Source organism: Panicum virgatum, chromosome 3K (assembly GCF_016808335.1).
Source record: "Panicum virgatum strain AP13 chromosome 3K, P.virgatum_v5, whole genome shotgun sequence".
Taxonomy (NCBI): Eukaryota; Viridiplantae; Streptophyta; class Magnoliopsida; order Poales; family Poaceae; genus Panicum; species Panicum virgatum.
Genome location: NC_053138.1, coordinates 57,785,113 through 57,811,773, shown reverse-complemented (window position 1 = coordinate 57,811,773; position 26,661 = coordinate 57,785,113). Strand labels below are relative to the sequence as shown.

Sequence of the window (26,661 nt, the reverse complement as noted above, 5' to 3'; positions counted from 1 at the left end):
GGACATAAAAAGAAAAGATGATCAATACTTTTATCAGCTGAGCAAAAGTAACAGGTCGGGGATCCCGACCAATTCCTCCTAATCATATTATCTCTGGCAAGGACGACATTATTTTCCAAAAGCCACATGAAAACCTTGACTCTGTGCGAACAGTCGGGCGGCCCAAGTGGCTAGCTCGGCCCAGTAGCGTCGCGCTTTCAGGTTCTGAGTTCGAATCTCATCAGAAGCGAATTTCAGACTGCTGAGAGAAAAAAATCTCCCTCGGGCCAGAGTTCGGGGGGTTTCTCTACCCGGTTAGTCGGTTAGACTTCCTCTTAATGAAAAAACGGTGGGGCCCGTTTCACACCCCTGGGTAGAGTTTTGAAAACCTTAACTCTGTGTGGGATTTTTGCTTTCCAAATGTGTACGAAGGAGAAACCAGAATCACCAGGAGTCAGTTATAGGCTGAACTGGTAGAAAAGACACCATTCTTATTGCACCTCCAAAAGACCTCATCCTGGGTGTTGTCGAAAGAATAGGTATAAACCTCATTCACCAAACCAAGCCACGAGTCAAACAAAAAAGGAGGTAACCATATGGAGCAAAGCAGCTGAGCATGCCTCGACAAAAACTGTTACACAGACACATGCTTAACTAAGCACAACTCATAGAGAACAGGGTAGAGAACACAAAGAAGTTGGTCCTTTAACCAGATATCTTCCCAAAACAAAGTTGAGAGGCCATTCTTTACTTTCACAGCTCTATTTGCCATGTAAATATGTTTAATTTTGAGGAGGTCTGACCAAACAGGGGAGTTGTCTATTCTGTGCTTAATTGCACCGATCAACCTTCACACCTCCCATATACTTTTGCTCTAACAATTGATTGCCAAAGACCATCTTCATTTTCATGTTTCCACCACCATTTGCACAGTAAGCTTATATTCATTTTCCTAATCTCTAAACCTCTGAACCTGGACCAAGCTTGGGCTTAGCCATTGGGCCACGTCCCCGCTCATTCCCAGCCTTTGGATCGGCCAGGCAAACGGATATGCGAGTCCCGATCTTTTTGCAAAATAGTCCTTAATATTTAGTGAAATCAACCTGAAGTCCGGTCTCCCTTCACATTATTTTTCAAAAAAACCCTCTATTTTTCTCAAAATCAACATCCAGTCCAACCTTCGCGTCCCTCACCTCACCTCGGCCCTGTTTGGTTCCCGCGCTAGGGAATGCTAGAAAATTTTGACCATTAATTACGGTGTCAAACAAAGTCAGTTTACAAAATTAACTCCAGAAACCCTGCGTTAGGAATCCTAAAAGATCTAATAAGGCCTTTGAACACGTGATTCGAGGATTGTTACTGTAGCATCACTGTAGCCAATTATCAATTAATTACCGTCATTATATTCATCACGAAAAGTTATACTCATTCATAAAAATATTTTGTAAATAAATTTTATTTAGTACTTCATCCATACGATTTTTTTAAAAAATGCGCGCGCTAGCGCGTTCCAAACGGGGCCCTCCACTCCTCGGATCCACGCCAGGAGGCGAGTCCCCCCCCCCCCCCCCCCCCCCCGCGGCCGTCGAGGTCGAGGAGAGGCCGAGCTCGGCCTACCACGGCGGCGCGCCGGCTCCTTTATCGTCCAGACTGCAGCCTTCAAGAGATTGAGACAGCTGGGCGATCCACCGCGGCGCGACGACGCGGTGGCAGGCGGCGGAGCGAGCGGGTGTGGCTGCTCTGGCAAGAACAGATGGGGCGCAACATCCGGCAGGCGGCGCGGCCCCTAGATCTGGCGCGGCGGCGCGCAGCCGTGACCTCCAGCGTCGGGCGACTGGCGACACACAGCAGCCGGCGCTGGCCCCGCTGCCGCTTTCGGCCTCCCCTTCCTCCTCCCGTCGACCATCGCTGGCCCCACCGCCGCGGTAATCGACCACCTCACCCTCTTCCGCACGCACTCGTCTGCGAAATCGAGGCGGAGATGGCATCACGGCACCTAAATCGGCGAGAGCGAGGGCGGAGGCACCTGTTATCGACTTATCGTAGTGCTGCAAACCTATTCGCCGCCGCATGTCCTCACCGTCCCCTGCCGAAACTGCAGATTCTAGCAGCGCAGCGCCAGATGGAGCAACACTTCTCTCCGGTACAGGAAACGAGGCGAGCGCCTGAGATTCTGCAGTGGTGCTCCGTCGTTCTCTCCAAGCAGTCAAACACCGTGCTCTCCGCGCCGGCACTGTTCCAGCACGCGGCTCCTCCGGCAACGCTCAGTCGCTGACTACATTTCGGTTCCGGCCGCAATGCGTCCCAGCTCATCGCTCGTCTTATTTAAAAAATTTATACAAACATAGTCAAATTTAAATCACTCTTGAAGAACTTGTATTGATAAAACAATCAACAAAAAAGAAGTGATGTTTTGCATAAATTTTTGAATAAGACAAGTGGTCAAATTTGGGGTTGAAAAGTCAAACGACATATAATTTAAAACGGAGGGAGTATGTTTTTCGTTTGCTACTTCTGAAGCCCGACAGTAGTATGTGATCATGCTGCCCTACTCTTGATCGGCATCTTTGCCACCATGCATTGGTAAGTGCAGAGATCAAATTAATCCATCTGTTTGCGTCTATAGAAAATGTTGTGAGATTCAATGTGGAGTCAAAATGGGTGCATAAGCACATGACCCTAAATCCCTGATGACCATATATTGTGTTTGCACGAAAAGTGTTCTCAGGAAATTGAACTTGGAGTGAAAATGGTCTTATGATTGCATAGCTTATTGCAGCATGTTCTCCCTCCTTTTACACTTTGAAATATATATGAACTATGATTAGTTCCAATGTTTATGTTTTTCATTTGCTATGCATTACTTCAAAAATTAATTACACTTTCATCCTGTATTCATTACAGCTTAAGAAAGAAATATGGCTTTTGATGACAACATTTGGAAGTGCGTGTAGTTTATATTGTCTTCTCGCCTTTTTTCTTAAAGTACATCCACATTCAGAACTGTTCTTTCAAATGATGATCGGTCAACATCTAGAATAAAAGGGATGGCAAATTATTAGTTTCCAGCACCATCCATTTATTAAGTTGGAAGTTGTAATTTCAGCACACCATTCTCTATATTACTTTGCAAGACAAATATCATTACATATTTCCTCCAACTCATAATATTTGATGCGTCAAATAAAACAATATGGAGGTACATGTTGACCTGTCAGTATCCCCTTTTTTCTCAAAACAAATATCATACCTCTCATCTACTTGCATATATATGGAATAGATCGACGACAATCCCTAAAAAATACTACTATTCTTCTATGCATTTTCATGCTACCTCTACAATAATACGACATATTTTAAAGAAAATAATGTTATGTCTATAGATTACCAACTTTTCTTTAATACTAACAGAATAATTCTTAATTATCAACATGTTAAATACTGGCCTGCTCCAACATTGGTGCGGCAAGGCCGCGCCGTGGTTTCTAGTATTTTTTATTCCCAGACCCCCTTTTTTCTTACTCCTGCATACCTTCTCCCATTTGACTAGGTGGTACATTTTTCAGGCTATTGCCTTGCCAGAGGAATTTTCTTCTTTGCTTATCCAATGTCTTAGTGGTTGTTGTTGGTAACAAGTAAATAGACATGTGATAAATGAAGGTACTTGAAAGGCTTGAATTAATCAGAGTAATCCTCTCAGCCATGGATAAGGAGCTTCCCTTCCAGGCAGAGAGTTTTTTTCATGTTTCTTTCCTCCAAAGGCAACCAATCTTTTACATGAAGTCTACCAGGGCTCACAGGTACTCCAAGATATTTGATTGGGAAGGTGCCAATCTAACAATTAAAAATGTCAGCATAGAGTAAATGTTTCTCATCATCACCATGAATCAAGATAACCTTACTCTTGCCAAAATTGATTTTAAGACCTGACATAAGCTCAAAAAGGCAGAGAAGCAGCTTCATGTTTCTAGCTATCTTGACATCATCTTTGAGGCAGATGATAGTATCATCTACGTATTGTAAAATTGCAACCCCTTTATCAATGAGATTGTCTGCTAACCCACACAGAAGTCCATTCGATTGGGCTTGTCTGACCATTCGAGCCAAGCAATCAGCTACAAAGTTGAAAAGGATTGGCGATAGGGGGTCACCCTGTCTAACCCCTTTGTGACTCACAAAGTAGGGTCCTTCGACATTATTTAACTTGACACAAACAGTCCCCCCACCACCCCCACCCCCACCACCTTTCTGATCTAGGTACACCTAGTATCACAAAACCCCCAGAGTTTGAGACAGTCAAACAAAAAGTCCCAATTCACCTTGTTGTAGGCTTTCTCAAAGTCAAGCTTGAGAACTAGGCCAATTTCTTTCCTCTTCTTAGTTTCATGGAGAATCTCATGAAGGGCCAAAACCTCATCCATTATGTTCCTCCCTTTTAGAAATGCAGATTGAGTTTTGAGAATAAGTTTGCCTGGTTTTCCAATCTCAAAGTCAATATTTTGGTTATCCACTTATATAAACAATTTAGAAGGCAGATGGGTCTGAACTGTTGTATATTCTGGCTGCATCCTGTACTTTGGTAGGAGGGTAATTACTCCATAGTTCGAAGATGCTCATAGGGGTAGAGTTTGCGTATATACATTTATTAAGGTGAGTGTGCGTGCGTTGTGAGTGTCCGAGCTGTACTGTGTAATCTAAAAAAATTGTTACATGTTCAAAATCACCAAAAGTAAACTATGCAGTGCTATAATACATAAACTATATATGCAAGGATAATAAGTAATTATTCATGCAAAAGATTTTTGCTTGAGAGAGATCCAGCAGCTCTATAAAAGGGTAACAATTAGGACCGGTAGAAAAAATCGAGGCTCGCAAGCTGGTTCGGCTTGTTCATGGATTCGGTTCAGCCCAACTTGGCTTGACTTCTCAAATGACCTGAGTCAAGCCTTGATTTCAGCTCATTTTCTCAATGAGTCAACTCGTGAACTGCTTGTGAACTATTCGATTAGCTCATTAGGCTCGTTAAATATAACAACCAAGCTTATTTTTTATTTATGTAGTGCTATTATTCTTATTGGGCTAAAGTAAGCTTGTCATTCAACTTACATGTCAAATATGGTACTAATTAAGTCTACTTTCAGTTTTCAAATGTCCATGTTAATTATTCGAATTTATTGACTGTTATTTATTTTCATCATATCATCATGAGTTATACTTTTAGATGTTACTAGTATGATTAAATTATTATATGTTGGTTAATATCACATTTTTATGCTAATGTTGAATAATACTCAGCTCGTTAGCCAAATGAGTGGCCTCGAGCTTTTTGAACGAACCATACCAAACTCAATTTTCAGCTTATTAATCTTAACGAGCCGAACCATAACTAGCTCAAGGTTAACAGATGTGTTTCACCATGCATACCATGTATACATGTATGCAGGAAGCAGTAACTATACCGATATTAAGCATTTTAACTAAGCATATGTCAAATACATATAGAGGTGCGATACCATGGGCCAGAGAAAACTATGAATGAGGATGGAAAAACGCATAGAGTTACAAAAACTTTACTATGATTCGTCGCGTTTAAATCAATGATTGAGATATAAGAGGTACCTAAAAAATCAAATATATGAGGTCAATACCAAAATATGTGAGAGCGGTACTGACATTAACTGATTTTCTTAATATGTTCAGGTAACTAAAATACCCTTGCCTTTGGGAATTAATTTTTTCATATAAGATCAACGAGTAGCAATAATTAACAACAAAGTAACAAGGCTCATAAAGTTAACCCAAATAGTTAAGCCATGGTCTTCACATTTGTTATGTACAAAATGGGAAAAGTAAGCCAACTAACGGAGATAAAGTCAAATGTTTCAATCTGTTTCGGTCCACTGTAAAATCATAATTAGCATTATAGCAATCTTTACATCGAAATAAATACTCACATCCCTTATAAAGATTGCTATGACAAGGAAGATCATCGTAAGAATGACATCCAGAAATCTTGTAGCCGCTGGTGTGATTTGAATAGATTCAATATAATGTGATACAACTCATTTATTCCTCTACCGAAAGTAATGAGAAATCGACCATTGGAACAAAGACAAATAGTGATAAAAAGATGAAAGCATCACGTAGTGTGATTCTATTCCACAAGTTAGTTCTCTTGCTTTCAAAAAGAAAAAAAAGATACGTATGACATCTAAAGAAATTTGTGTGTGGTGGCTTCACCTTATTCGCGTGGAGCTAATTTGTTCATGAAGCCACCACATGACCCTACTATCGCTACCAAAGATAGAATCATCCCAGCAACTTAGGGGTCCTTGTTTATCAAGGTTTCTGAGCCATGATATTTGTACCATAAGAGATGATGAACCAATTATCTGACATGGCTAAATAGCTATAATTGACAATCAGCATCTGCTATGGTCTCCCTTAAGAAACTGTCAGAGATTAATTTTCTAGAATGTAACATATAGTTTGGTGCAAGAGAAAAGCTTCAAAGATTGGTAAAGGAAGGAACGCTAACAAGGAAGATCACTGCAAGAGTGAGATTCACAAATTGTTGATGCACAGATTTCATTAGAATATATTTGGTATGATCTAATCTCATTTATTCCTTCAGAGAAAGAAATAAAAAAGTGACCATTGGAGCAAAGGACAACAGTAACGAAGACGACCCATGGCAGATGCCTGCAAAGCACACAACACAAAGCATCGTGCAATTATTCCACTCCATGAGCTTTTGAGGATAAGTCGCACTTAGGAAAGGGTCCATCTAACGATGGCAACGGGTAAAATCTGTGTGGATGGCAACTTTATAAACCCATATCCGTGAGCTAAAACCCTCACCCGCGCCCGCAACCCACCACAGGTAGGAAACAACACTTGTACCTGCTATCCGCCGATACCCGCATACCCGCGGGCACACCTGCTTTAGGAAATCCAACACACAACACAGGGGCGTAGGCATCGGGTGGCAACCGTGGGGCTCAGGCATCGGGCCTAGGCAAGTCGCGCGGCCTGGACGTGGGGGCGGGGCGCGGCCTGGGCGTGGGGGCGGGGCGCGGCCTCGACGGCGGCTCGTGGCCTGGCCAGGGGCGCATGCATCGAGCCTTGATGCAGGGCGCGACCGGCATGGCCTCGGCGAGCGGGCGGCTGATGCAGGGAGGAGCCGAGGGCCGAGGAGGAGGTGCGGGCGGCGGAGCACAGGGATCAGGGAGGGGGATGGTGGTGCCAAGCCTGAGCGGGCAAGCGGCACAGGGAGGAGGCCAGTAGGAGAGGACAGGAAGGGCCGAGGAGGCGAGGATCGAGTGCGGGAAGGAAGGGGTGGTGGGCCGTAGGGTGCGGGAGTGCAGGGTGGGGGTGGCGGCCGGGTGGTGGGAGGGGAAATGAGGATGAAAACCCTAGAGGCTCTTATATATGAGTACCTGGGCATGTCAGCGGGTCTGATGGGTTTGTGTGTGCGGATATCATTTTTCTATACCCGCGAACATATACCCGTTGGGTCTAGGATCAAACCCGTGCCCACACCCACGGGTACAAATTCAGACATGCCCGTCGAGTTTCCTATCCGCGGGTATGCGGATATTTTCTACCCATTGCCATCTTTAGGTCCGTTTCAAAGGGAGGACACATATTATAACACATGCTACTCTTGCATCCACAGCCGAACCATTGTTGATTCATTTCTACTCCCTAGTGTTCATACACACAATCCGTTCAATATGACTAGTGCTATAGTAAGTGCTTCAATCGGTGTCTTGAGCACTTTGCTTCCCAAGCTCTCTGTTTTGATAGAAGGGGAGTACAAGCTTCAGAAAAAGGAGTGAAGGACAAAATCAGGTTTCTAAAGGATGAGCTGACCAGCATCCAAACCCTACTCATGAAGCTGGCCGACAAAGAGGAGAGGTTGGATGAGCAGGTGAAGGATTGGAGGAACAAGGTGCGCGAGCTGAGCTATGACATTGAAGACTGCATCGACCTCTTTATTCACAAGATGAGCAAAGGTGATCATGCTACAACCAACCTTGTCAAGAAGACATCAAGAGAGATTAAAAAGATATGGTCACGCCACAAGATTGCTAACCTTATTGAAGAACTCGAGTCTCGTGTTCAGGAAGAAAGCGATCGCCGTATGAGGTACAAGTTTGATGAAGTTGCCAGTAATTTTAGCTAGGCCGTTCAAATTGATCCTCGACTGCCAGCACTGTTTGTCGAAGCAAAGAGACTTGTTGGGATAGATGGTCCAAGGGAGAAGGTCATCGAGTGGCTGAAAGAAGATGATGACTTTGGACGGCAGCTCAAAGTTGTATCCATTGTGGGTTTTGGAGGTCTTGGCAAGACGACTCTCGCATACCAAGTTTATGACAAAATCAAAGGCCAATTTGATTGCTCATGCTTCGTGCCAGTTTCACGGAATCCTAATGTAGCAAAGATACTGGCTGATATGCTCAAAGAACTAGGAAGTTGTGTGGATCCATCAGATGACGAGCGGCAAGCTTAGAGCATTCCTACAAGATAAGAGGTACATATACAAATGTATGTTTTGTTTTATCATCTGACCCTATTTGTATTTATGTATATGCTTATGATTAGTTGATGAAAAAATTCTTTATGCTAGTATTTATTATTTTGATGATTGTAAAAATAATATTCCTGACCTCTTCTAGATTTAGTTCAGTTTTGCTTATGGATGAATTAGGAAAGCTAAACATGAACTAATTAATAAGGAACGATGTTTCAAGATATATATACACATATAATGTGAGTTTTTTTAATTGCACCAGCATCATCTAGCAGCAGTAAAGTTTAAGCAAATGCTTTGCAACAAATGGTCAATTTGTTCCTACAAAAGTTATAAGTGTAAATACATCGTCTTAGTGCTGAAATTTATTACAAATGTGCAGGTACTTCGTCATTGTTGATGATATTTGGAGCACAGATGCATGGGAACTTGTCAAGTCTGCTCTGCCTGAGAACAACTTAAACAGCAGGATAGTTACAACCACGAGAATTACCAATGTAGCCACATCATGCTGCTCCAGTTTAGAAGGATATGTCCACAACATTCAACCTCTGAGCGACGAGCACTCTCAGAAACTATTTATTAAGATAGTTTTTGGCGATACCTCAGCGTGCCCTCCTCACTTGGAAGAAATATCTCATGGAATCCTTGAAAAGTGCCATGGTTTGCCATTGGCTATTATCACTGTAGCGAGCCTGCTAGCTGGGAAATCCAACAAGCATCAATGGGAGCAAGTGTACAATTCTATGAGTTCTGCTTTTAGTCACCAAGGAATGAGAGATATACTTCTTCTTAGCTATTATGATCTCCCACACCATCTGAAGACTTGCTTGCTATATCTTAGTATGTTTCCAGAGGATTACGAGATTGAGAGGGAAGAGCTAATATGGAGGTGGATAGCCGAAGGGTTTGTCACAGAAGTAAGGGGTCAAACAGTGGATCAAATTGCTGAGAATTACTTCAATGAGCTCATAAACCGAAGCTTGATCCAACCAGTTGACATCCGTTATGATGGTCGGGCATATGCTTGTCGAGTGCATGATATGGTGCTTGATCTTATTGTATTACTGTCAGCAGAGGAGAATTTTGTCAGCATAGTGGAAGGGCAAAGCCACAATGGTGGTGGTCGCAAGATTCGTAGGCTCTCAGTACAGTCCAAACATGTGGGAGGTGAAGTGATGCAGGATATTATGGATAAGTGTTCACAGGTGCGTTCAATTAGCTTTTATGGATGTAAAGAGCTGGGAATTCCTCATCTGCAAAAGCTGCATTCTTTGAGAGTACTGGTTTCTAATTATTACAGTCCTCTTGGTAATGAACACATTAAATTCATAGGAAGCATGTTCCAGCTAAAATTTTTGAGAATCAGTTGTCTAGGTATTACTGAGCTTCCAGAGGAAATCGGAGACCTGAAGCATCTGCAGACACTAGATATACGTGTCAGTGGAATTGCAAAACTGCCACCGTCGATCGGCCGTTTGCAAAAATTGGTGCGTCTACTTGTAGGCCCTTGTGTAAAATTGCCGGATGAGATTGGATATCTACAAGCCTTGCAGGAGTTGTCGACTACATCGATTTTTTCCATAAGATTAATGGAAGCACTTAGGTGTTTGACCAGGCTGAAGACGGTTGGCATATATTTGGCTGCCAGAGGACGACTTATTAGTCGTGATATGGCACGGTACAAGGAAGCTCTGAAGTCATCTCTTGCTGCATTACACGGGCTTCAATCACTGGTTATTGGTGAGGGACCGAAAGGGCGACCAGAGAGGGGTGAATGGGAGCCGATCCAAATTTCTTGCAAACTGAAACTTCGGCTTAGTCTCAAAGAACACGCCCAACCCTAGAGTTCTAGGCACTGTGTGGAGTAGCTATGAAGTAACTACACCAACACAAGAAAGCCCCAGGAACAACCAAGATCCAACGCGGAAGCAAACACCGAAAAGCCGTGTGAGAAACAGCAAGGTATATAGCACCGGTTGATCCGACGCACAAAGGATTGAGTACGTCGGTCAAACCGATGATACAGAGCCTGCAGCGCAAAAGCAAGCACCGGTTGATCCAACGTATGTATTTGAACTGCGTCGGTTCAACCGGTGTTAGCACAACGGATGATCCGGCAAAATCAAAACAAATCGCCGATTCAGTTGTCCAGAGGGATTAAAGAATTGAAAGACAATGCACCGGTTAAACCGACGAAGGCAAAACCAAAACACCGGTGCAGTTGTCCAGAGAGACTGCAAAACTGATTACAACGAGCACCGGATGAACCAACCTTAAGAAAACTCTATACGCCGGTGAAACGGCAAAGCAGCAGTAGAAAAGCACTCACCTGTTGAACCGATGCTCTAGGGAAAGAAAGCACCGGTGCATCCAGATGACAAGTAGAAAAACCCTAACGCACGAAAAATCTACTCACCGGTTGAACCGACGTCAATGATCACAAGCGTCGGTTTAACCGGTGCTTGGAAGAAATCTGTCCAGAAACGTTTTTCAGCCCGCGTTCTTCCAAGAACTCGGTGATCGAGTGGCCAAATCAAGTCCAAATCTTACCAAATTTCGTAGGCATGATCACAAGGGACTTGTGAATACGTCCACGAAAGGAATCGACAAATTACTCCATGGTTTGGGAGAAATCGACGAAATTCGAAGCAAGATTGGGGTTTTCTCAAGAACACAAAAACTTCGATTCGTGAAGACTCGTGAATCCGGGGGTTTTGCTCTAGGCTAGATGGATTAGAACCGGTCCAAGGAGTCACGAAATCATCAAGAAACAACTCGTCATCTCGTGCACAAGATTCGACCAAGGAAAATCAAAATTCGTTCAAACAAAGCACAAGATGGATGAACTCGAATCGAAAACAAACACCCGGAGGGCACAAGGAGGATTGGGCCTCCTTTCCCACATAATCTCAGTACATAGTCTTCAAAAATCCATACCTCTAATCCCTAGAGAGGAAAGGGAGGAAGAAGAGAGGGAGACAGGAAGAGAAGGGCGGCGCCAGGAGGAGGTGGTGGCGTGGTGCTGGTTTTTGGCTGGCGCAAAGGTGAACTGGTGCCCCCTCTCCTCTTTTAACCTCACTAACCCTCTAACCAAAGAGACTAAACTACCCCTAGAGCTGAACTTTAAACTAGAAAGCCCGTAGGGGCAAAACCGGAAAAGGTACAATGGACTCATCCGACGGCCGAGGTTCTTTCTTCGAAATGAAGTCTTCTCCGCGATGCTGCCATGTCGATGAAGATCTGGTTCGCGGTTTTGGGGGGTCCGCGAAACCCGGGTAGGTGGCTAGTTTTGAGAAAACCGCCAAAACTCCACGCGCGGGAAGATTCCCGCCTCCACGCCGTGGCCCTAGACGCCGTTCCCGCCTCGGCCTTCTGACGGCCCTAGACGCCGCCCGACGCCCGTCACCTCCTCGCCCGCAGCGAGGCCCTAGACGCCGTCGACGCCCGTCGCCTCCGTCAGTCCCGAGACCGACGCCCGTGCCTCCACGACTTGGCGTCTTCAACCGCCGTCCACCTCCTTGGTTTTGTGGCGCAAACCAAGAAACCCGCCTTCCGTCGCCGCTTGCGCCCTCAATCTAGCAGTGGACGCCACAGCTACCGCCCGGCACAAGCTCCGGTCCCGGCTGCCCTTCACCGCCGTCCACCGTACATTCCATCGGCCACAACTCCTCCACGGCAGCTCTCCGTCGACACTTGACGCCCTTGTACCTGCAATCCAAAGACCAAGCGCACGATCACACCGCATGGTTGACAATTCACTCATCACAAGCAGGATAGAGTACTCTCATTCCTCAATCTCCCCCTTGATGAGTGCATTGTCAACACACCACAAATGAATCAAGATTGAAACAAAAACGGTGAAGAACAAAGAAGCAAGAGAGAACTTGAACAAGTGACAAAAACTCGAGAGAAGCAAGAACAAGTCACTTGACCAAGCAAAGATCAATTCCCTCAGACAAGGGAAACGGCTCGACGCAATCGATCAAACACAAGCATGACTCCTCAAAAACAGAGGCAGGGCTCGACACAGTCATGCCAGAAGCGAAGGGAAAACAAGGAAACCAGGAGCCAAAACAAAGCAGAAACTCCCACTGAATGCATTTCCCTCTTACCAGTGCAACTCTCACCAAATGTATGCACCCTCAAGGCCCTGTGCACAACAAGTTTTTTTGGTTCTCTCAAAAATCAAACAATTTCCCTCTTGTTCGATCACTAAGTTCTCCCCCTTGTTGGCACATGCACACATCAAGACTAAAAATGACCTAAAGCTCCCCCTGAAACTGAGACTCCCCCTGAACATATGCTATGCAATGAATGCAATGCAGGAGGTGTAAGTGAAAGCATTCAGGGATACAATGATATGAGCAACTAGTCACAAGCACGTGTGCATCCATAAACAAGACCTGCATTTAGCTCAACAGGGTATGTCAAATCAGTCTAAAGCTAGGCAAGTTCCAGTTTAGGAGAAATACAAGCAAGTAGGGAATGAAAGACATTGCTAATCAAACACATACAGGTGAGCCAAAAACGGTCATAGCAAGTTGCAAACATTCATTTTACAATCAAATTATTAATGCCAGGGGTTGAAAGCTTGTCATGCTTTACTTAGCAACGTAGCCAAGCCTATGCCAAAGGCAGTCAGAAGCTTAAGACACTCGTTTCAGTCATGCACAGCCTTGCCCGGGTTCTCACAAGTGCAAAGTGAGCCGTCCCGAAAGCTCGATCAGTGCGACAAGCAATCCCACCTGGATCTTTCCATTCCATTTCAAGCACAATTCAAGCAATTTTATCAATTTTAGATCATGTCAAGTATGAATTGTTGAATGAAAGGCCACACTAGCATGAATGAGATAGCAAAGCATATCAACACGCCCTAACATGCTAGTAGCCAAGAAAGGTGTCCTGCTCAAGAGGTTTTGTTAGGATATCTGCGGTTTGCCTCTCTGAAGGGACATGGATCAAGTCTATGTGGCCTCTCTCATGGTTATCTCACAGGAAGTGGAACCGGATATCTATGTGTTTGGTTCTGGAGTGTAGGACAGGGTTCTTTGCAATACTAATAGCAGACATGTTGTCTATGTGAAGCGTCCCCTCATAAGAGAAGACTTAAATGTGATACAAAGCACCAGTCCCAGGAGGCTGATGCCACATTTATTACATCAGATGGTTCAAAACCGTACAAACCTTGGAGGACACTCGATACAGATGATAATAATAATTAACCAAGCTACTACGTAACACCAGACCGCAAACCACATGGGGTCTACCATGGGCTCTGAGTACTGCGACAGCGGAGGCATCTCGACAGGGCTAGTTCCACAGGCAAGGTTGGGTGTAGAACGGTAACCCTACTCGGCGTCGTCTGGTACGAAGTCTGGGTCTTCTTCTGTAAAAAGTAAGAGTGGGGTGAGTACAAACGTACTTAGCAAGTCCAACCACACCCACGGAGGGGGTTATAACAGAATAATATGCATAGGTAAATCAAGGATAAGGTTACGGTTTAATTTGCAGAAAAACGACATTTTATGCAGGGGAATATTTTACAGAAAACCTTTTAGAAATCAGTTTTGGCATTAACATGGAGTTCAGGTTTTAAAACTGCTACCGGACTCCCCGTCCGTCGTAGCACACGGCACAACTGCCGGACACAATTCCAAAACAACTCACACCAGCCCATCCCAATGAAACACTAGTTATGTGACCACACCATAACTCGCCCAAGACCGTGGGCACGGACTATTCGAATAGATTCTTAACTCTGCAGAGGTGTGCAACTTTACCCACAAGTAGGATACCACAACTCGAACACCGTCGTGTCGGTGTAGATCCCAACATAGCCATTACCCACCATAGCTAAGCCTGACTAGCCATCACAGGATGCACCAAGGGGTCATTGACCGTTCACTTAGGTATAACCGGGCATAAGTCACTCGGGGCTTATCCCTTTTCCTTAGTCACCCGTTGCTCTCAGCTCTCCTGATGGCTACCACACCAACTAGTGGGATTTATGCTACGCCATTGCCCATTCAACGGTCGAGTGGTTTGCACGATAGTGGAGTTAGGTGAGATGACACACCAACTCGGTCCTTAGACACGACAAGATGGATATCTCCCTTCTTTGCCCTGCCACACAGGCATAAGCACACCAATCGGCAATTCACACAGAAATGCCGTCCATCCCGTCCATACTCATCTTTCGAAAATCCACATTTTATCCCCTCCCACACACACATTTTCTTTATAAAGTAAATCATATTATGAGTAAAGTCCTAAGCGTTCTAATATCGATTAACGTCCAAGCAAAATCAGACATTAATCTAGGTGGTCAAGGAATGGTCATCACAAATCAAGGGGTGGCTATCCAACCATGTTTTCATGCAAGCAAAACATATGCAATTTTTATAAAACAGGCCATTGGGTTGTGTTTATAAAAACTAGGACCGAAACATGCATCAAAGGATGGGATTGAACTTGCCATCTTCGTAGCCTTCAGGGAAGTCCTGTCCTTCGGGCTCGGGGTCGCGGAACTGGTCCTCGTTCTCCTGCTCACAGTACGGCTCGTTGACGGGTTCTCCTTCGTTCACTCCGTGGTCTACAGCGCACACAAACAAGCACACAATCAAAACACAGAGAAAAAAGACCTATCGTTGAGCTCGAAATGGGGACACATAAAATATAGGGTATGGAGTGATATTTTTGGGTGTGCTTCTAATGGCATGGTCAAAACTATATTAAGAGAGACGTGGTAAAGTTTTGGGTAGATCCGAGATTGTTAGGCGCATGAAATGATAGGTCAAAAGGGTGTTTAGGGCCTAAACAGGGGTCCAGGGACCTAATTGTAATTAAGTTTTAAGAAGGCAGGGCTTGGTTTGCATTTTAGAAATTTCTTGGGTTAATTTAAAAGGGTCAGGGTTTTATTTGTAATTAAGTCAATAAGGTGGGGGTTTGTTTTGGGAATATAACAAAAGGGGGGGTTTAATTGAAAAAGGGCTTAAAAGGATGGGGTTTCTTTACTGATTAGAGGAAAGTGGAGGGGGTACTTGGCAAAAATGCCATCCCCTTCCTCCTCCCGTCGGCGTGGAACAGAGGAGGGGGAGGGGGCCTCTGCGCCGGTCAATCCCGGCGGCCAGGGGCTCGACGGCGGTCCGGGACAGGGGAAAGAGAGAGAGGGTGGGGAGGCGATTCAATCCCCGGCCTCACCTCGTGCCGGGGTGGAGCGTGGCGGCCCGGCCACGGTGGCCAGCAGCGGCGGGTGGAGGCGCTAGCGGCGGCGGCGCTGCAGGGCTGGGGAGGGAGTTGGGAGCGGCGGTGGAGGTCGCCTGGGTGGCTAGGGTGCTCGGAGGGTGCCCCGCGGCCTCTTTTATAGACGGCCAAGGCGGTGGCGGTAGGAGTGGGGTGATGGCCAGCGGGGGCAAGCTTGCAGGCGGCTTTTAATGGCGTGGGGGCGGCGAGGCGACGCGACGGCACGGCGCTGAGCAGCACTGGCGGGGCGTCAACGGCGACAGCGGGCGGGGCGCATGCGCGGGGTAGGATGGGACGCGTCGGGCGGCAGTCGACCGGCGCAGGCGGGCGTCAACGACGGCGGTGGGCGGCCGTCAACGGCGGTGTGCGCGGGCGACCAGGGCGAGCGGGACCGGTGATGTGGCGTGCGCGGGCGCGCGGGTCACGGCGCAGCCGCGTGGGCGTGCAGAGGCGGTCCGGCCGGGGTGAGCGCGCGCGGGGGGAGGATGGGCGGTGTGGCGAGGTGGCGCACGGGCGGTCGTGGCACGGCATCGCGGAGCGGGACGCGGTGCGCGACCGCGAGCGTGGGAGGGCGCGCGGCGGGGCGTGCGCGAGGCCGGGAGCGGGGCGTGGCTCGGTGCACCGGCGTGGCGAGCGCGTGGCCCAGGGGCAGCTCAGCACGGCGCGGTGCACGGCCGGGGTGGCGTGGGTGCGTGGAGGTCGGCCGGAGCGGGAGCGCGCGTGCGCGCGGGGAGTGGGTGGAGCGCGAGCAGGCGGCCGAGCTAGGCAGGGGTGGCGCGGCGTGCGGGGCCGCGGCCGGGAGCGAGGGGGGGCCGAGCGCGCGGGGTAGGAGAAAGGAGAGAGGGAGGGAGAGGGAAGGAGAGAGAAAAGAAAAGAGAAAAAGAAAATGGGAAAAAGAAAAGAAAGAAAGAAAGAAAAAGGAGGGGAGAGAAATAAAGAGAGAAAGAGAGAGAGGGGCGAGCGCGTCGGCGCCGATCGCGGCCGCGGTCGGCCACGCGTGGTGTCGGTCGCGCGTGATGCGCAGGCCGAGGGCCAAACAGGGAGATGGGACAGCGGGAGATTTGGATATCGGCTCGGTTCCTCGGGGTATCAGGAGATCAGGCGGGAGATGATCCAGGAAGGGATCGAGCTCGAAGAAAGGTTCCGACAAAACAAGGATTAGCGCGTGATTTAACTTTGTTAGATTTTTGGGATGTTACACTATGAAAATGGGAACCCTATCATAACTCAGTCCATAATCCTGGAAGGTTTGTCTCATCCAAAGGATCTGGGAGCAACAGCTAGCAGCGGCAACATACTCAGCTTCTGTGGAAGAAAGCTCTACGCTAGCCTGCTTATGAGAGGACCAAGACACTAAAGATGTACCGAGAAATTGATAAGTGCCGGATGTCGACTTGCGATCCAACCGACACCCACTGAAATCGGCATCAGAAAAGCCCACCAAAACCAGAGAAGAATCCGCAGAGTATCAAAGACCAAATTCAGGGGTGAATTTCAGATACCTAAATATGCGTTTCACCACCTGCCTGTAGGAGGTGTGCGGAGAAGCCTGGTACCGCGCACAAAGGCCGACGCCGAACTGAATGTCCGGCCGCGTCGCCGTCAGGTACAGGAGAGAGCCGATCATGCTCCGGTACTCCTTCTGGTCCACCGCCTCACCGTCCAAGTCCTCATTAAGCACCGTCGAAGTGCTGATCGGAGTCGGCTGAGGTGACAAGTCACTCATGTCGAACTTCCACAGCAAGTCCTTGGTGTACTTCGCTTGATGGATGAACGTGCCCTGAGGAGTTTGTTTGATCTGCAGCCCGAGGAAGAACTGCAGCTCACCCATCATGCTCATCTCGAACTCCCTGGACATCTGCTCAGAAAACTTGGAGACAAGAGCGTGAGAAGAGCCACCAAAGATAATATCATCCACGTATATCTGAACTAATAGAAAGTCATTGCCAGACCGCATGAGGAACAAAGTTTTATCCACGCATCCCATTTTAAAACCCTGAGCCAACAAGAATGTTTTCAGTCTATCATACCAAGCTCTAGGTGACTGTTTCAAACCATAAAGTGCTTTCTAAAGTTTATAAACACGGTTTGGAAACTTGGGATTTTCGAAACCAGGGGGTTGTTTCACATAAACCTCTTCTTCGATAAAACCATTTAAGAAGACAGATTTAACGTCCATTTGGAAAACTTTAAAACCCTTAGAAGCAGCAAATGCAAGAAAAATCTGAATCGCTTGCAAACGAGCAACCGGGGCAAAAGTTTTCTCAAAATCAATCCCTTCTTTTTGGCAAAACCCCTGGGCAACAATATGAGCCTTGTTTCGAACAACCAACCCATCTTCACCCTGCTTGTTTTTGAAAACTCACTTCGTTCCGATGGGATTACAAGCAGCTGGAGGCTCGACTAAAACCCAAACTTGGTTTCTTTCAAAATTTTCGAGTTCCTCATGCATGGCATTGACCCAATTAGAATCAGAAAGAGTGTGTCCAATATCTTTGGGCTCAAAAGAGGCAACAAACGCTGAATGAGCAAAGCCAGCGATACTTGTTACCTTGGACCGTGTGACTCGCTCATTGAGGTCACCTAGCATCTGTTGAGGTGGATGACGACGCTGAATGTGTCGCGGTGCTTCCCTTGTTGAAGTCGCCTCCTCCTCAACCAAAGCTGGTGCCTCCTCAGGTGCAGTTGGTGAAGGCTGAGTTACCTGCTCGACTAGCCCCCGTGAAGTAGACGTAGTAGGATCGGAGCCGTCATCATCGTCCGAGTTAGTGGCGGAGGCTGCTTGGTCCACAGCACGCGTGGTAGCCTCAGCATCACCCTCCGCAGCTTCTTTCTCCTCATCTTCAAAGATGGAGGTGCCGAGCTCATCTTCTCTTGCAACTTCAAAGACAGAAGTATTGAACGGTGCAGTCTCGTCGAAAGTGACTTCACAAGTCTCTCTGACGATGTTAGAATCAATAAGCAGCACACGGTATGCTCTGGAATGAGATGCATAACCGAGAAAATACCGTCAGACGAGCGAGACTCAAACTTATCAAGATTTCCTTCTTTCAGCACAAAACACTGGCAACCGAAAACTCTGAGATGGTCAACACGGGGCTGGCGTCCAAATCGCAACTCATAAGAAGTCTTGTGCATGAAAGCATGAAAGAAAATACGATTGTACACATAACAAGTGGTATTAACAGCCTCAGCCCAGTATTTTCTAGGAGTCCTATGCTCATCGAGCATCATCCTAGCCATCTCCACCAGCGTTCGATTCTTCCGTTCTACAACTCCATTCTGCTGTGGAGTGTAGGGAGAAGAATACTGGTGTTCAAGCCCTTGATCACTGCAAAAGGTGTCAAAACGAGCGTTTTTGAATTCTATGCCATTATCACTGCAAATCGCTCGCATGGCCTGGGTAGCTTATTTTTCAACCTCAAGATCAAGTCTCGAACAAACTCGAAAGCCTCATCCTTGGTTCTCATGAAAAAGACCCAAGAATAGCGAGAAAAATCGTCCACGATCACAAGAACGTACCACTTCCTACCAACTGACATCACCCTAGAAGGACCAACTGTGTCCATGTGTAGCAACTCTCCAGGGTGAGTGGTCATCACCTGATTAACAGGCGGATGAGAAGTAGCAATCATCTTCTCGTGGCGACACGGATGGCAAACAAGGTCCTTTTCAAACTTCAATTTGGGCAATCCTCGGATTAGACCAAATGAGCTTAGTCTAGACAACAAGTCGAAGCTCAAATATCCAAGTCTCCTATGCCACTTCCACAGATTAGAAGAAGGACCAGCCAACAAGCAACAAGAAGGGCCAAAAGGAGTTCCAGAGAAATCGACCAAGAAAACTCGGTCACGAGGAACGATCCGGCAAACCAGGTCTCCTCTGGAATCCAAAACTCGAGAACAACCCTCCTTGAAGCGAACTTCAAACCCCTCATCAAGAAGTTGCGAAACAGAGAGCAAATTAAAACCAAGATTTGAAACCAAAGCAACCTCTCTCAGGGTAAAGCGATCAGAAACTTTAACAGTGCCAACACCACGTACCTTGCCCTTACCATTATCCCCAAATATGATGTATTCTTTGTGGCGCATTAGGGTGAGGCTGGAGAACCATTTGTCATTCCCGGTCATATGGCGCGAACAACCGGAGTCCATGATCCACCTGTTCTCCAAGCCTCCGACCTGCACATCAGTAGTGAGACAAAGGGTGAGCAAATGTCTCAACACTGGGGTTAGCAAAGTGTGAAGCGCACAGGTTAGCAAACTCAGGCAAAACGTATCCCCTGTCCCGTCTACCGCGAGGCTAACGACCACCACCGTGAGGAAAGCGTGGTGCATCGTAACCTCCACCAAAGCCTCGGTCCCGTGGTCCATAGCCGTACTGAGAACGACCAAGAGTACGACCGGCAAAGCGACCACCCGCTGGAGCACGGTAAGCACCACCGTCTCCCTGACCTCCACCTACACGGCGCGCCCTAGCATCTTGCCTATCACCAAGCCGAGGAGGACCATGCACCCGAGCAGAGTACATGTCCGTGTACCGTCTCTCCTGCTCACGCCTCACAGCTCGCTTCCTTCTGAAGCAAAACTCCTCCAGGTGACCTTCTCTGTCATAGAACTCACAGTGGTACCTCACCTCTCTCTTGGAAGGTGGAGGCCTAGCCTGCGGACGAGGAGGAGTAGGCCTCTTCTTCTGGGCAACCTGAGCTGCGGCAGCAGGGAGCGTGTCGAGGGGATTCCTCAGCTCATTGGGTTTTGGAACCCAAACCTGCTTCTATGGAGGTGCTTTTGATGGTTCCTTAAGCACACCATCCACGGGGTCAACAAGCGAAGACTGTGTGCTCGTGCTAGCAGTGTTCAGAGCACTTGGAGCTCCAGCAGCCTTGCCGATCATACCATACAAATTGTCAAAGTCTGACTTCGTGTATGTGTAACCGACCCCAAACCCATCACCACGCTTGAACTGCTTGATCATCAAGCCCAACTGCGGCTCACTAGCAGAAACCCAACTAAGAATCGCCCTAAGATAGGTATTCTCATTCTCCAAGTTGGCTTTCTCTACTGCAAGATTATCCAAATCAGAGATCAAACCGGGGCAAACATGACAATCAATAGGTGGGCTAGACTCCCCGACCTTAGTCTTCCCCAAAGACTTAATCAAGGCGTTCTTCTCATCTAGCTCTGACCTAAGCGTGGGACAAAGCTTACAGGCACCAAGCAAAACAGGCCTAGATCTAAGCTCCTCTAGTTCACAAACAACAGTGGCAAACTTAGACTGCAAAGAAGCTAGATCAGACTTAAAGATAGGACACTCATCGCATTCAAGCACATCACTAACAATGGGAGTGTCCTTAACCAGTTCAGGCTCATGCTTGGCCTTGGCTAGCTCGTGAGACACGTCAGAAAGCGAGGTCTTGGTAACATCCAAGTTTGCGACGTTCTCATCATGCTTGGCACGGAGAGCAACAAGATCATTCATGTGAGATATGCAGCCAGTGCACTCATCCTCACTAGATTTCTCCCTAGCACAAGCCAGCTCAGCCCTAAGCTTTCTACGCTCTCTAGCTGCTTCCTTAAGCAGCCTCTTCTGGTTGTCGAGAGCGGCGTACAACTCCCTAACCTCAGTATCAAGGAGGTCGATGGTGGAGTTTACCTCTGAATCACTCTCGGATCCAGGAGAAGAGTCGACGTGCATTGGTGTAGCATGTTCACTCGAACACGCACGAGCACCATTTGCTTTACCCGCCATGGTGCAGAAGCCCTTGCGCCGACCGGCCGCCAAGCAAAGGCCGATGAAGCCGGTGGCATCCTTGTCCCGCTTCTTCTTCTTCTTCTTGTCGTCGTCGTCAGAGGTCGGTGAAGAAGAGCGGTCGGTGTCGGAGCTCTTGTCGAGGTCGCTGAGCTACGCCAGGAAGGCCTTCTCCCGCTTCCTGGCCTTGTATTGGAAGCGCTTCTTGAGCGACTCCTTGTCGAAGCGTCCTCCCCGGTCACGACTGCGGTGCTTGTGACGCCGACGCTCCTTGTTGGAGCCTCCCTCGTCGCAGTCGCGGTGGCGGTAGTAGTCGAAGTTGTTGTTCTGGCCACCGCCGGACTTCTTGGGGCAGTCGGCAATGAAGTGGTTCAGATCGCTGCAGTGGTAGACCCGGGGTTCTTCTTCCTCTGCCTGTTGTGGTAGACATGCTGGAACTTGTTGATGAGAAGGCACAAGTCGTCGTCGCCCAGCGTCTCTAGCTACTCGTCTGTAACAGAAGACAAAGAGGCAAGAGAAAAGCCAAGAGCAGAATTAGCGTTAGAGCTCGATCCACCTGGGCCAGTCACAAGAGCGACGCTCTTGGAAGGAGGGGCACCATTGAGCTTGGCTCGTGTCTGGTTATCCACCTCCGTGGCCTTGAGCTTGCTGAAAAGCTCTTCACGGTCAGAGTCTCATAGCCTGCAGAATCGATGATTGTGTTCACCTTGAGATCCCACACAGAGCGGTCAAGTGCGTAGAGCAACTTGAGGGCCTTCTCATGCTCTTTGTACTCAAGGGCATCAGCAGATCTGTTCGCATTGATTTTGTTCATAATCGATTGAAATCGACTGAACATATCGCCAATGCTCTCACCCGGCCCCTGTGTGAAATTCTCATATTCACGCCGGTGAGTCTCGAATAGTCTGGCCTTGACCTGTGGTGTGCCCTCGTGGTAGTTCTCAAGACACGTCCAAGCCTTGTGGGCTTCCTGAAAACCCTGGACACGTGAGAACTACGCACGAGAAACGCCAGCGAACAAGGCATTGATAGCCTTGGCGTTGGCCTCGTGCTTGGACACCTGAAGAGGAGAGGTCTGAACGGCAAGCACCTCGTAAGCCTGGTTCTTGGTAATATCCCAGACCTCGGCTCCCATGCTTTACAAGAAGGCACGCATGCGAACCTTCCAATAAGCATAGTCCTCGCCAGAAAACACTGGGATCTTACCAAGACTCGCCATGGTCGCAAAGTGGTTTTCGAACCGATTAAGGTACTGAAAACCTCAACCAAGCTCTGATACCAATTGAGGGACCGAAAGGGCGACCAGAGGGGGGGTGAATGGGAGCTGATTCAAATTTCTTGCAAACTGAAACTTTGGCTTAGTCCCAAAGAACACGCCCAACCCTAGAGTTCTAGGCATAGTGTGGAGTAGCTATGTAGGAACTACACCAACACAAGAAAGCCCTAGGAACAACCAAGATCTAACGCAGAAGCAAACACCGAAAAGCCGTGTGAGAAACAACAAGGTATATAGCACCGGTTGATCCGAAGCACAAAGGATTGAGTACGTCGGTCAAACCGATGATACAGAGCCTGCAGCGCAAAAGCGAGCACCGGTTGATCCGACGTATGGGTTTGAACTGTGTCGGTTCAACCGGTGTTAGCACACCGGATGATCCGGCAAAATCAAAACAAATCGCCGGTTCAGTTGTCCAGAGGGATCAAAGAATGGAAAGACAACGCACCGGTTAAACCGACGAAGGCAAAACCAAAACACCGGTGCAGTTGTCCAGAGAGACTGCAAAACTGATTACAATGAGCACCGGATGAACCGACGTTAAGAAAACTTTATACGCCGGTGCAACGGCAAAGCAGCAGTAGAAAATCACTCACCGGTTGAACCGATGCTCTAGGGAAAGAAAGCACCGGTGCATCCAGATGACAAGCAGAAAAATCCTAACGCACAAAAAACCTACTCACCGGTTGAACCGACGTCAATGATCACAAGCGTCGGTTTAACCGGTGCTTGGAAGAAATCTGTCCAGAAACATTTTTCAGCCCGCGTTCTTCCAAGAACACGATGATCGAGTGGCCAAATCAAGTCCAAATCTTACCAAATTTCATAGGCATGATCACAAGGGACTTGTGAATACATCCACGAAAGGAATCGACGAATTACACCATGGTTTGGGAGAAATCGACGAAATTCGAAGCAAGATTGGGGTTTTCTCAAGAACACAAAAACTTCGATTGGTGAAGACTCGTGAATCTGGGGGTTTTGCTCTAGGCTAGATGGATTAGAACCAGTCCAAGAAGTCACGAAATCATCAAGAAACAACTCGTCATCTCGTACACAAGATTCGACCAAGGAAAATCAAAATTCGTTCAAACAAAGCACAAGATGAATGAACTCGAATAAAAAACAAACACCCGGAGGGCACAAGGAGGATTGGGCCTCCTTTCCCACACAATCTCAGTACATAGTCTTCAAAAATCCATACCTCTAATCCCTAGAGAGGAGAGGGAGGAAGAAGAGAGGGAGACAGGAAGAGAAGGGCGGCGCCAGGAGGAGGTGGTGGCGTGGTGCTGGTTTTTGGCTGGCGCAAAGGTGAACTGGTGCCCCCTCTCCTCTTTTAACCTCACTAACCCTCGAAACGAAGTCTTCTCCGCGATGCCGCCATGTCGATGAAGATCCGGTTCGCGGTTTTGGGGGTCCACGAAACCCGGGTAGGTGGCCGGTTTTGAGAAAACCGCCAAAACTCCACACGCGGGAAGATTCCCGCCTCCACGCCGTGGCCCTAGACGCCGTTCCCGCCTCGGCCTTCTGACGGCCCTAGACACCGTCAGACGCCCGTCACCTCCTCGTCCGCAGCGAGGCCTCGACGCCCGTGCCTCCACGACTTGGCGTCTTCAACCGCCGTCCACCTCCTTGGTTTTGTGGTGCAAAGCAAGAAACCCGTCTTCTGTCGCCGCTTGCGCCCTCGATCCAGGAGTGGACGCCACAGCTACCGCCCGGCACAAGCTCCGGTCCCGGCTGCCCTTCACCGCCGTCCACCGCACGGTCCATCGGCCACAGCACCTCCACGGTAGCTCTCCGTCGACACTTGATGCCCGTGTACCTGCAATCCAAAGACCAAGCGCACGATCACACCGCACGATTGACAATTCACTCATCACAAGCAGGATAGAGTACTCTTATTCCTCAATTGTCAATTGTGAATTCATGGAAGAACTGATGGATATATTGTGCTGCACTGTTCCATATCTCCAGAAGCTTGTCGTGGGCGGAGATTATTTGACTCGACTACCAGAGCAGATGGTGTCTCTTGTTCATCTCACCTATCTATATCTATGCGTTGCCAGGTTTATTCAGGGAGATCTCTGCATCCTCGGGGACATACCTGCTCTGCTCTGCTCTGCTCTCAGTTATACGTGGAGCATGCCCCTGATGAACGGCTTACCATCAGCAGCCAGCAATTCCGGTGCCTTAAGGAGTTTGCGTTCTATAGTTTTGCTTACGGAGGTGGGCTGGAGATGCTGTTTCTACAGGATGCGATGCCAGAGCTCCGAAGGATACGTCTTAGTCTCAGAACGCAGGAAATAGAGTCCAAGATGGGGTTTGAGTTCAGCTTCGAGCACCTTGCAAGCCTGGAAGACATCATCGTCGAAATCAACCGTGATAAATCTACCAGGGTCAGGGTGGAGGCTGCCGAAGCTGCTGTCAGGAACGCTGTCAGCATCCACCCCGGACGTCCCACACTTAATCTGCGCTTTTTTGGGTACACGTTAGAGGACAAGGGCCCTGTTTGGTTCCCTCCAGCATTCCTAGCACACACATTCCGAAAAAGGAATAGCTTTTTTGAGGACACGTTAGAGGATAAGGGCCCTGTTTGGTGGTTCCCTCCAGCATTTCTAGCACACGCATCCCGAAAAAAAAATCTTGTATGTATGAAGTGCTAAACGAAGTTTATTTGCAAAACTTTTTTACGGATGGGTGTAATTTTTTGCGAAAAATCTAATGACGGTAATTAATCGATGATTGGCTACAGTGATACTACAGTAATCATTCTCGAATCATGCGGTCAAATGTCTCATTAGATTCGTCAGGGTTCTTAATGCAGGGGTTCCGGAGTTGGTTTTGTAAATTAATTTTGTTTGACACTCTTAATTAGTGGTCAAATTTATTACAGTTCCTAGCGTAGCACAAACCAAACAGAGCCAAGGACGAGAGAGAACAGGTCCTCCGAACATGGAATGGATGAGCTTTAGCTCCTCGAGGAGCATTCGTAGCAGTCCGTCTCTTTAGAACTAGGCATATGGCCCGCGTATTTGCGCGGCTAGTATTAAAAATTCAAAAATTTACATGTCGTTGTATTCTTACTATTTTTTAAAAATTATACTATTTGTTACCATACATCACCATATTCATTATCGTAAATTATGTCTTATTTTTTTGTTAAAACAATTCAAATATGATCTATAATAACAATTTGATTTGTTGAGCTTTAATAATATTATGCATATAATTATTCTTATTTTCTTTTTATTTTGATTGATTGTTGTTAGCTTTAGTTTTTATTAATAATATATGTTTGTAATTGATACATAGCTAAATGCTATTATATTTAATTTTTCATAATGACATTGGTGGGTAATTTTTAATTAGGCACACGGGTATTTTAGTCTAATTTTTATTGTAATGGCAGTGATGGGTAATTTTTATTTTTCTCTGATTAACGTAGAAATTTTTAGATCTTGAGAGCGAATGTGGAGGTTTCGTTTGTTGGCCAAATAATAAGATAATAGATGTGCATGAGTTGCAAGGTACAGATTTCTTCTCTGGGATCACGACACCTAAAATCATGCTGTTATCATTCTTCACCTATACCAATTTCATGGGTGCCGGGCAGGGGCGGATCTAAGGGGGGCTAGGGGGATTAAGCCCCCCTACCTCCCCAAGATCCATAGATACCCCCCTAAGCCCCCCTCCCCTCCAATTTTGGCATGAAACAATGAAGAAGAAGAGGGGAAGAAGAAAAAGAGAAGAGGAGGAAGAAGAAAATAGTAGATATGAGCCCCTCTAAATATTGAGACTAGATTCGCCACTTGTGCCGGGACGTAAAAATTTTGTGTGGTTCCGCTGCCCATGCCGCTTAACTGATCTATTAGTTTTT

At 47.3% G+C, this 26,661-nt stretch overlaps 1 protein-coding gene across 2 annotated transcripts; it reads left to right on the top strand.

The window, feature by feature from the left end:
- The first annotated feature begins 7,409 nt into the window (after nt 1-7,409).
- Nucleotides 7,410-25,415, top strand: LOC120699870 (disease resistance protein RGA5-like). 2 transcript variants are annotated; one of them, XM_039983966.1, is made up of 3 exons: nt 7,410-8,529; nt 8,898-10,259; nt 24,698-25,415. In XM_039983966.1, coding segments are annotated over exons 1-3 (1,758 nt in total). In that variant the 5' UTR covers nt 7,410-8,527; the 3' UTR covers nt 25,092-25,415. The 2 variants fall into 2 exon arrangements, with proteins under 2 accessions (XP_039839900.1, XP_039839899.1); XM_039983965.1 differs by having other exon boundaries at nt 7,412-8,515; nt 24,698-25,407.
- Nucleotides 25,416-26,661: the final 1,246 nt, after the last annotated feature.